The sequence below is a fragment of the Triticum dicoccoides genome, chromosome 3A (genome assembly GCF_002162155.2).
Source record: "Triticum dicoccoides isolate Atlit2015 ecotype Zavitan chromosome 3A, WEW_v2.0, whole genome shotgun sequence".
Lineage (NCBI taxonomy): Eukaryota > Viridiplantae > Streptophyta > Magnoliopsida > Poales > Poaceae > Triticum > Triticum dicoccoides.
Genome location: NC_041384.1, coordinates 260,334,557 through 260,346,640, shown reverse-complemented (window position 1 = coordinate 260,346,640; position 12,084 = coordinate 260,334,557). Strand labels below are relative to the sequence as shown.

Genomic DNA, 12,084 nt, shown 5'->3' with positions numbered 1-12,084 from the left:
GGGAGGGCGGGCAGCCCACTTGCCCTCTGGCAGTACATCCAGCTCTGGGTGATGGCCCGCGGGGTGCACCTCACGACAGAGCCAGATGTGTTGGTTTGGCGTTGGACACCCCCAGTACTCCGCCAAATTTGTTGTCTCAAGATCTTGGTGGTTGAGCTGACGCTCCTGGGCTGCCCCAAGGGTCAGGTTTTCCATTTTGCTTGCTTGCCAAAGCTGCTGCTAGACTGCCAAGACGCTCACAAGACGAGGTCTGCAACACCACCTGCGGTGTCTGTTTTGCCAATCAGAGGAGACCATGAGCCACCTCCTCATCAGTTGCCCTTTCTTGGGAACCCTGTGACGTGAAGTTCTATCTTGGTCCGATCCACTACTACGACTTTGTTGATTGGTGGCAGCAGACCACCCGGTTCACCTCGGCCGCGAAGCGCAAGGGTGCCTCCTTGGTGATCATGCCCAAGGCCTGGTGGATCTGTGAACCAGTGGAGTGAAGCCACAGCCGCCATGGCCTGCTTTCTTTTTTGTGGTGAGGAACTTCCAATTTTCGCTTGGAGTAGTACATGCTCGATCCGAGCAATTCAATTCTTGGTTGAGACCTTCCATCCTTTGATCAATATAGATGCCAACGCCCCTGTTCTTCGTGGTTTCTCGTTCCTGTTAAAACAGGGACTATGCAGGAACAAAAATGGAGAGGAAGCACCTTGTTTTCCTATCTTGCTTGACGCAAATTGCCCCTGGATATCATGTGCATGGTGCCCGGAGTTGAAAATTGCCAGATTTGCTGCCTCCATTTTGCATCGAAACGCCGCCATATTCGACAACACAAAACCCAACACTGACATTCTGCTCGACACGATCAAGTCCAAGGCTCGGTCGTTGGAGAGGGCAAGGTGCGGTGGGTCTTGACACGATCCTCCAGGGGTAACTACTGCCTAGTTGCCTCGCATAGCGTCATACTTGGGGTGTTGGTCATCTGGGCTTGTTGTGAACTCTTTCTCTATCTACCAATGCATCGACACGCAAGTTTTTATGTTTTCTCGAAAACAAATCGAGAAAACGCAAAGCTTGTGTTTCTATGTATTGAGGTCCTAAAAGTATTCCGCGTGTGTCAGCTGGATCCTAAAAGTGGATAAGTGATTCATCGCAGGTCCTATCCAACTCTTGCCTGTCTGCGTGACGTGTTGACCGATGTTACGTACTTTGTGATGCAGCCTCTAGACATTCTCTATTCTAATTTCGTGGCCCATCCTCTGCCATCGCGGCCCCAGCTACGATCGATTCCATGGATTTGTACCCAGCGAAGCACCGGGTGCACCGCTGCCACCATTCTGTCATCACCTCAGCTGGCGGATACGGAGTTTTAAGTTGTTGCCCTGCTCCAGGGCGCCAACCTCGCTAACGGCCGAGACTCTTGACGGAGGGCATGGTCACGAACGACGATGGTAAGGAGTCACGAGCGCTATCACCGCTGTGCTGCTGTACCACCGCCGTCGTTTGAACCGTAGTTATTGCCAACAAAGCAAGCAATTGGGGATGCTTCAGTTGCGGTGGAAGGTACACCATGGCCCATGCAGGCGAAGACGAGGCAGAGTGGGTGAATCTGGTGGTGGAAATGAAGGATCACCAGCAGCTGCTCAATGAACAACAGAAGGAGGCGGCTGGTGTTGTAGAACGCGCAGAAATTTCGGCGGAGGAAAGCTCGGAACAAAGAATTGATCAGGGATCCTCTTCCTTGTGTTGTCGCGCTACTCCTACCAGAAGGAATTGGACCAGGGCGTCGCTGAGGCAACAGTTCGACGATGGTAGTGGCTCTAGTGGAGATAGTGACACCATGAAGCAGCAGGGAGCGAGGGCGACAGCATGGGTGGGAAGCTGCCAATCTCCTCTCCGCCCAGCACGTGCGGTTTTGCACCTCTCCGCCGCCACCACTCTGCCACTCATCTCCGCTGTCGAAGTCGTGGCGACGACCATGGCACGGATCCGGGGTTTTTGAAGTGAGGTGATGTGTGTCTGGGGTTGCAGAGTGTGGTGGCGGGATTGCCGAAGCATGGTGGTGCAGCGGTGGCCGTGGGGTGGCCGGTGGCGCATGCCGTTCTGCATGCGCGTCGCCGATGACATGATCGACGAGGCGGCATCATGCCCTTCCCAGGATGGAGGGCAGCAGTGGTCACTTCCCAACAGTGGTGGGCATCCTCGCTGACATCCGCAAGATGAAGGGTGACGGCTCCTCGTCAGACACCGGGGCTAATGTACACTTGAGATGGGTTCCAGCACTACTTTGTCCTACAGGAGGAACGGTGGCAAGCGAGGCAAGGCGTGCCGCGTGCACCAGGTCTACAAAATTAGAAGAGAGAAAGATGGGTCACGAAAATAGAAGACACCACCTTTTAGGGGGGTTTGTGAAAAATATTGTCCACATGGTGGTGGTCAATCCGCCACACGTGCAGGTCAAAGCTAATCAGGGCTGTATAGGACCTCGGTGAACCACTTATCCACTTTTAGGACCCAGATGTGCATTTTTATACTTATAGGACCTAGCTGACACACAAGCAATATTTTTTGGATCTTTGATGCATTTTACTCAAAAAGAAGTATTTACAAGCTTCAAGCAAAGCTAGGTACAATGTACTCACAAGAAACAGCTAAATGAATAATATTGCAGTTTGTAGTGTTTACTATCTCTTCTTTCCTGCACAACCACAGATGGAGATATTTTGGATGAAATTGTGCAGTCTCACATTTTCTAGCAGACACTATATCCTTGAATTTTGAAAGTTAGTCTCAACCTAACAGCATGTGCACGCGCACCCCTGAGCACGCAATCCACATTCGAAAATGCAGTAATTCTTTCGCGGGAGTGAAACCCAAAATCGCACAGCATTTTTGCATGTGCAAAGAGGTTGGAATAACATTAGTGTGACTATTCTAGAAAGGTATTGCACTCACGTACCAACATTGGAGCCCAAATAACACAGATAAGTACGAAGAATAAGCATATCCCACCACAGAATTTTGTCATTTTTGTTTGCTTTTCCCCGTGTTGATGATTTGCCCTATTTAAAATTGTGTCGCATTTCACAAGGAACAAGCTCGCATATATGTCCTCCAACTGTGCAGAGGAACAAAAATATCAGATGCCAAAATTTGCTCTATTACAGCAATTAACACATTAGTGTAAAAGCTAAATACAAGAAATATGGTGAAAAGGTACATTATGCTGCATAACTAGTACGACCAAACGTTGTACCTAACTGATTCCTAGAAAAGCTGTTTTTACTTTATCGTACAGCGCATGAACAAAAACAAATGTAGGAGAAACTGCTAATATCCATATTTATTTGAGTAAGACAAAGCCCGACTCCAACTGAAGCCTTAAATAAGCGGAATCAGGTGAGCAAGGAACTTTTGGACTAATTATGTATTCTGAGGCTACGAATAGGCTAACTAATTGCCAAGCAGGGTTCCAAGTACAAGTTCAGACTTCAGAAGCCTACAACAACCAAAACAGAAACAATTGTGATGAAGTAGACTAAACCATTCAACACAGATCACCAATATCACACATATCCAACTACTCTCGGCAGTGTTCGAAAATCAATATCTAAAAATGAAATGCTAAAGTCACAGCACGGCAAAAGTAGAATCATCATACAGGATTATATGGGTTAACCAAAGTAAAAACATACTGGTGTTTAACCTAATTGTTGTACCAACTGATCAGGTGGTCCAAAAAAACAAAAATTAGTATCAATCATCATAGACTATAGTGCCCAGTCTTCGGCGCCTATATGCTAATAAATTTATGGCAGAATTACCCACATGCTTGCAAAAACAGATCTACTGATATGTACCTTAAGCCAATCATACATTGTTAATGATGTAGTCGTGCAAGACCAATCAAGAACACATCGAAGCTCATACAAGAACGGTAAAGCTCGGTATAGCCGGAAACCCAAGTAGTTTACTTGTGTTACTTTGCTAGTCAGAAACTGTCTATACAAGTTACTTTTGTTGGGGATACCATATCTGATCTGCAAAGCCTGCAGTGCAAGGGAAATTGATTTTGTAAGGTAGATGGCACGTAAAACAAATCCTCCAACATCCCTGTGGGCTAGCTCCATTCCCCAGGCATACTCAGTGACCGAGTATGTGAAGAGCACAAGATTGAAAATATAGAAAACAACTTTTCCGGTTGCAAATGACCACAAGTATATAATGCGGTCAACTACAATCAAGAAAAAGAGAATCTGCAAAATTAAAATAGCATGCATTAGAAACCTAAGCAAAGAGAAGTACAACAGCGTTCAAGTGCAATAATAACCATGTAAACCGAAAGATGAGCTCTCACCATTAGGATGAAAACAAACTCTTTAGGGAATTGTTCTTCCAGCTGATAAACTTCCAAGAATTCACTCTTGTTTTTTAGGATAGATTGATAGAACATGAGAACAAGAAAGAAAACTGCCATGTCAGCACCAAAATAATATGCATAAAGATCAATCTCTCTTTTACCGCCGCCAATTACAGAGACAACTGGGTAGGGGAAATTTATTTCTTCAAAAAGGCCTGCCTTTTGTGAGTCATGAATTTCCCTTTCTACATCAGCTGCTGGAGTAAGTGATTTGAACCATCCTGCTGACTGGCATTCTGTAGGAGCAGCATAAACAACTTCTAGCACAGCAAGAGCCATGCTAGGATTTTCTTTGCTCCGTTCAATACTTTGAATCCGAACTCGACTAGAAGAATGGCATGATGAAGGCGAATTAGATTGACATCTTTCTTCATGGGCTGTCACAAGTACCTTATTTATTGCTGACTCTATCCTCTCTGGTTGGATTCCATCTTCTGGCCAATGTTTTACTTCCATTGTAATTTGCACAAAAAAGGGAGGAGATTCTGCACCCTGTGTTAGTGATAGCCAATATCTAGATAAGCCCCTCCCAAACATCCTTATAAGATTCATTAAAGGCATGTGCAAACTTTTTACCCTATCTTTCCAGTTGTATGGTATACAAAATTTCTCTTCAATGTTATTTCTTGCACTAAGGAAACTGAATTCTGTTACAGGGACCCATTCACCATCTTTGGCTGTGATTGAGCTCTGCAGGAGAGTAGATATATATACCAAAAACAAAGGCAATATGCTGACAACAAAGGATGCTTTTATTTTATCATCAGGGAAACCTAATCTCTGGAGAAGAGGCAAATGTATATTCAAACCACAGTGTTGGATAATAATCTGATATATATACTGTGATAGAATGTTGAGCTCAGTGTAGATCAGAACAATGACCCAAAACAAGTAACTTGGCCCATAGTTGACACAAAGAGCATATAAGAAAAGCGCTCCAAGGTAGACCATGGAGAGCAAACTAAAATTCCACAGAAATACCAGGATAAAACAGCAATAGCAAACATAATCATAATTACTTCGCATCTGATACCATATATACCGAAAGATAACACCAACTGGCATACTTGCTGAGGATTCTGCTGCAGTTCCCAAGCTATCTGAATGTGTCCTCAGAAACTGGCCATCTTGTGTTCCCCTCTGGTTTTCTACTACATCATAAAAGCTACCTTCTGTGGGATGCTCATTGGAGAGTGATTCTTCTGGATCAATGTTCAAGAAGCTCACAATGTTTGTAACTGCCTGGTTTCCAAATGACTGAACTTGGGAAACACCATCACCAATTAACTGCACAGCAGATTTAAGTGGGTTTTCCTTGGGTTGTCTTCTTTCCTTCTCCTCTTTTAGTAAGTTAGGATGCAATTTGATATCACACTCATCAAGCTCAATAATCTCAGATGTTGAGCCCACAGAATTTTTAGCATTATCAGCCAGCATAAATTCTTCACTCCTCCCCCTGATTGGTGACCGCGGAGCATCAGACGAGCTTGGGAACAATAAATCTGGTATGTTTCTCTTTGTATCTGCTACAGAGAATTCAAATGACTGAGATGCTGCAGCTGGTGAACCAATCTCATTATCTAGCAATGGAGCATCAATATCACTGTACAACCTAGTAGTCCTCCTGCGCCGTAAGCCTTCATTGCAGGAAGCATTATTGATTGGGGTGAAGGAATTCATTGTATTTAGTTGACTTTGTAAATTGTACATCTCAGATTTCATCCTTTCTACTTGCATGTTGCGTTGACGTTTTTGCTCCTCAGACCTGCGAAGATGCTGCAGCTGTTCGGTTTTCTTTAAAGCCTTCTTCTCCTGTTCACGGACCATTGCACCGATTTGCTCTGCTTCAAGGTATCTTGATACATAATCAAACTCACCAGAACTAAAGATGTATGATTGCACTGCCACCAATAAGAAGATCACTATCTCAACAAAAGCTGACCGTGATGTTATCTTAAAACCATAATCATACTTGTAGAATCCAATAATTTCATAGAGGTAATCTATTTGATCACACTTGCCAGAGCTAAACTGCCCAACATAAGGAGATTGATATGCAAGTGACAAAACTATAACAGCGAAATTATACATCCGTAGATACTTGAAAATCTTATTCTTCTTCTTCAGTATTTCAAGTCTCATTCGGAAGAAAACCAGAGCAAACCCGAGATAACCGAGGTGTAAAAAATCATACTCCAGAGTACCAGTAATAGCAATTAGTGCCAAAACTATATCTAATAAATGGCAGTAAGCATAAAGCCGCACATAATCAAGAAAGGTCCAGAAGCTTTTTGTTTCCAATGAGAGGTCCCTCCAAACAAACGCATTTTTCCTTTGGGATCGCATCTGACGGTATGTATCCGAGTCCGAGAAACCAGAGAAGTGGTCAGAGCGCAGCTTGAATGACGAAAAAATGAACACAACATAGTAGCTAACCAACATTCGAGGATCATCAGCTATTAACCCTGCATCAAATAAATGTACATACATTTCATAAATTATCTGTTTTAAGCTGAATAGTAATATAACATTGGATTGCATAAGTTCAAGATATGACAGGAAGGACATGCCTAGCCAGCATTTCGAGCAATAATCAAAGAAAATCTGCGAATTTTTCCAGCATCCGTGGCAACGCATTTCAATATCATTGACACCCTGTAACCAGAGCATTCCATCTTTCCAAAGGGCAAAATACTCGAGTACTAAGACAGTAGCAAAGAGAGACACGAAAAGGGGCCACAGTTTCTGGATTAGATCTCTGTTCATAAGAATACATGCCACGAGGCACATGATATAAAACATCGATACAACATTTAACAATGTAAAGCTTGCCAATAGTAACACAATCATGTTAATTTCCAGACCTCGCAATTTAAAAAGATTCTCCATCCAGAATATTATGTAGCTCTTAAATGTCGACTTCTGGGTGTCAAATCTTTCTCTTTTCAGAGAGACGATCCTTTGCTTATCCCACTTGTGGCTTTCTTTTGACATTCCCCACATCTTTGCAAATGAGTACCTTTTGTCCTCGTCCAGACCTTTGGTCACATTCTGGACAGCTTCTGAGGTCTGATAGGTGTTGCCTGAACTAAGGGATGAAGATAAGCTGCTACCCACAAGACCTTGGACTTTAGAAAACAACAAGGCAAACCTATTTGAGGAATGTATCTCCTCCCTGTTGTTCAAAAGACTAGCAGATTGATCGGAAGAGATAAACAGCTGACAAGGCTCTTCCCATTTACCCTCATGTACTAGAGATGCTGGCATTAAGTCCAGCCAGTGGAACACATTATATTGAATGGTGCAAGCCACAATCACCAGAACTTTTCCTCTAAGCCCATATTCAACACCCCAAAGCCCAGAATCGTAATGTTTCAAACCAAGAAATGCAGCAAATCCATACAAGCGCTGACCAGGACACATTTGAGCAGGTTTGCATATCATTTGGAAGAGGTATTCAGATACAGCAAGTAAACCAGTGTAGACTAGGTAGACCTTCGAAGGAATTCGAGAAACTTTCGGTAAGGTGGAAAAGACAATGAGACCTAACAGATAAACTAGGCCAGATAGACTGATTGATGATAGGCAAGCATAGAACACACTAACTGATAGTATCTTCTCACTGTGCCAAATTAGCAACCTTCTAAGGAACCCTAGAAGCCCAGATACAGAAGCATCAGAAACACTGAAGTTCTTGTCACTGTTCTGCCTTCTTTCATAACTGTAAAGTTGCATCACTACTAGAATAGACAATGATTGCCAAACATTTACCAACAAAGAGGCTTCAGGATCAAATCCAAGATCAGGATATAGTTTAACAAACTTTGAAACCAAGCGCGCAAAGAGTGGAGAAATACTCAGGCTATAGGTGAAGATAAACACCACAGCAGCATATACTTTTAATGGAAACCAAAGTCGTCTCTTCGTCTTCTCGACAAGCTGCCTTCCGATTATCCAAAGTAGAAGGAACCAAAGGTAACCAAATGATATATAATTGGGAGTCACCAAGTATAGAGTCAACAGAATTGTGAGGAAAGCCACATAAGTTCCGTATGAGCGATACATAGAGAGAAATTTCTGGCCGATTTTACTGAGATATGACGCAATCTTTTTTTCTGCAAAATACAAAATAGAGGGTTGGCATAGTAAACATATATTCAGTCAATAACTCATGTCAAACAATAGAGTGGACATCTGGAGTCATCCAAGTACTCAAGTTTCAAATTTTGTACTAAACAATTAAATATAAATTTGTAGTATCCCTTTACGAAAAAGGCACACTGTGAAACAGTTTACAAAAGATCAAGGAAGCGAACTAATCCTGCATTGGTCCTCTCCCCATGCACTCTTTTCGGCACAAACATTAGCCCTGCACTTAAAACATTTTTCTTATTTGTCAGCGACAAAGAGCTCTTGCCACCATGAACGCATCTGAGAAGTATAAAACCTAGTAACGTTAAGCATGACATAATTTATCTTGTAGTTCATTTAACAAGTAAAGGCTGTGCCAAGCAAGAAATAATTAATATAGATGTCCATGATGCAAGAACGTACCATGTAAGTTGTGGCAAACTTGACCTTCTCGTGAATTTTGTGAGCTATAAACTGACAAGAGTACTGACTTATTCAAACCAGCCTTTAGGATACTGAACCCAACAGGTGGACACGGTGTATGCCGAAGAACAGCAGAGAGAGCAAAAAGCATTTTGAAACCATGGCTATGCACAGCACAGAAGCATATAATTGAGCCAATCTCCACTAAGTCTTTTGTTTTAGCATTACTTGAGAGGCCTGTCAAACATACGAGAAAAGGAGTGCTGTTACTGTAGTATAAAAAGTATGCTGTGCTTCACAATTTAATTCAAGAGAACTATTAGATATGTCAATCTGTGCATCCACTGTTCAAAACTCGTTAAAATTGTTAAGAGTATTTTGCATGTGGATATATACTGGCCTGCGGCCTCATAGGAATACAAGTTGCTATTTCCCTAACATGGTATTAGAGCCTATGGTTTTTTCCCTCTCCGTGCACACGCAACTCGTGCACCGTGATTGATCTCCGTGTGCTTCCTCTCCATTCTCATATCTGATGGCCCGACCCCTTCCCCGATTGGATCGACCAAGCATTTGTTGCCTCCCCACTGGAATCGGGCTACCCTCCCAAATCGCATCGCAACCCCCCGACCCCCTCGCCCGAGCAGCAGGCCACCCAAGTCACCATCCCGCCAGGCTCTCCCGTCTCGTACATGCACCGTCTATTGTGTTTGGTGCTCGTCTGCTAGTTGCTCTTTTCCGCTGCTTCTCGTCGGCATCTCACATGCACGACTTTTTCCACAGGCCACAGGCTTTTCTGTATGCACGAAGGCTCTTGCATCTCCGTTCGTGTATACTTCCTAGATTCTAGCTCTATTTCCGCTGCGTCCACCAAGTCCGTTTCTCTTTTTCTCATGTCATGCGAGTCACCATACCTTTATCCGTCAGCCTTTTTCTGGTCCTTGTCCTTTCTATAGGATTTTCGTGGCCTCTTTTTGCATTGTTAATCTACACCCATTATCTTGTCACCAAGCTTCTTTTGCTGCGAGTTTTCTCGCGCTATGATTTTGTGTGCAATGCTTCATTCTCTCGATGTGCCATCTTCTTTTGACAATCCATCTTCTCTTGTATCTTCTACTGATGCGACGTTCCTCTGATGCGTCATCTTCTCGTTATATCCTTTGGCTTTACTCGACAGGTTTTGAAGACTCTCATGCTAGGACGACATTCTCAAGACACGGACTTTCGATTATCTTTTTTTCCCTAGTGTTACACTTCTTCAAATGCAATGCTATGGCATACGCTTTGCATTTGAAGGGGGGGGGGTGTTATGACCAGCCTGGCTTATGGCCGTAGAAGGCTCACCGGGCAATCTTAGCCCACAAGTTATCTTAGGTTAATTCGCGTGCAAGTTATTTAGGTTATAAATATATGTTGTAAGACTCTTTTTCAGATTAAGCAATAAGAATATTATTATCCCTATTGCCCGGCTCCCAGAGGAGCCGGAACCCTAGCCGCCGCCGCCATCTCCCTCCAACGCGACGGCGTGCAGCCGCCGGCGCGCCCAATCATCGCCCCGTCCCGCTCCATCCTTCCCCTACAACCTCCGGAGCAGGTCCGGTAGGACCCCTGGTTCTACCAATTTGGTATCCAGAGACTCAGTTGCGATCGTGTCATCATCATCATCATCCACGCCGACGCTGCCCGGCGGCACCACCGCGCCGATGGCCCCCGTCCCGATGACCTCCGCCGGGCTCCCGTGCTGTCGGACCAGGCCACCACCGCGGGCCTCCCCACGCCGCCGACCCCAGTCACCTCCGCGCCGCCACCAGCCGCCGTCTTCACGCCGGAACAGATGACCAGCACACTGCAGCAGCTCATGACGGCCGTCCAAAGGCTCCACATGAACCAGCACCATCAGTACATGGCAGGCGCGTACGGCCCCCCGGCGGCTGCGCCGATCGCCGCCTACGGCCACCCAGCGCCGTGGCCGTTCCCGGGCGCACCCGCAGGCGGCGGCCCCCCGATGTTGCCGTTCCAGGCAAGGACCTCCAGCGGGCCTGTGGCACCTGCCGCCGCCACCATCGACGGCGCCCCTCTGGCACCTACAGCAGCTGCCGACCCCGGCACCCACCGCCCCGGTCCAGCCCCCGCCGCTGCCGCTGCCACCACCGGCGCCGCCCCTGCCCAGCTCAGGGGCACCCTCGCCGACCGGCCTCCTGATCCATCAGGTCCGGTTCCCGCCCTCCCCGTCGCCACTACGGCTCCGGAGCAGCCGACCCCGTCTCTGCAGTTCGGCGGGCCGTCCGGCTCCGCGGGGCCCTACCCGGAGTACTCCGACCAGGCGCCACCCGCCTCGCTGCTCCGCACCTCCGAGCCAGCTCGACACGGCGTTCCGACCCAGGCACCGCCACGGTTCGCCAAGATCGACTTCGCCACATATGACGGCACGAGGACCCCCTCAACTGGCTCAACCAGTGCGACCAGTTCTTTCGCGGGCAGCGCACCCTCGCATCGGAGCGTACCTGGCTTGCCTCTTACCACCTCCGCGGCGCGGCACAAACGTGGTATTACGCTCTCGAGTAGGATGAGGGTGCCATGCCCCCTTGGGAGCGCTTCCGCGAGCTCTGCCTCCTTCGCTTTGGGCCTCCGGTTCAGGGGAGCCGCCTGGCGGAGCTCGGCCGCCTGCCCTTCACCTCTACGGTGCAGGACTTCGCCGACCGCTTCCAGGCCCTGGCATGCATGCGTCAAGCGTGACGGCGCAGCAGCGAGCCGACCTCTTTGTCAGTGGCCTTCCGGATCACATTCGCGTGGACGTGGAGCTTCGCGGCCCTCAAGATCTCCAGACGGCCATGTACTACGCCCGCGCCTTGGAGGCTCGCGCCCAGGCCATGCAGCCGGCCACCCTGGCCCGAGGAGGCCGGCAGGCCGCCCGACCGTTACCTGCGCCGTGCCGGCCACCTCCGGCCGCACCGGCGACTACTACCCCGGCCATGACGCGACCTTTCCGTCGTCTCTCTCCGGCGGAGTAGATGGAGCGACGGCGCCAGGGCCTCTGCTTTAACTGTGATGAGCCCTATACGCCGAGCCATGTCTGCCGCGCCTCTTCTACTTGGAGACGGTCGACTTCACCGAGGACGCCC

The 12,084-nt window shown here is 47.0% G+C and overlaps 1 protein-coding gene across 6 annotated transcripts in view; it reads right to left on the bottom strand.

The window, feature by feature from the left end:
- The window catches only part of LOC119268040 (piezo-type mechanosensitive ion channel homolog), a 48,418-nt gene that overhangs the window by 8,504 nt on the left and 27,830 nt on the right, over positions 1-12,084 (bottom strand). For 5 of the 6 annotated variants that reach the window (XM_037549531.1, XM_037549533.1, XM_037549534.1 and 2 more), the window contains 5 exons: positions 8,963-9,199; positions 6,979-8,523; positions 4,346-6,873; positions 3,849-4,244; positions 2,948-3,106 (listed from right to left, as the gene is read on the bottom strand). In XM_037549531.1, coding sequence (XP_037405428.1) covers positions 2,948-3,106; positions 3,849-4,244; positions 4,346-6,873; positions 6,979-8,523; positions 8,963-9,199 — 4,865 coding nt within the window. The remainder of the gene's footprint in view (positions 1-2,947; positions 3,107-3,848; positions 4,245-4,345; positions 6,874-6,978; positions 8,524-8,962; positions 9,200-12,084) is intronic. The other variant, XM_037549532.1, reaches the window with a different exon arrangement.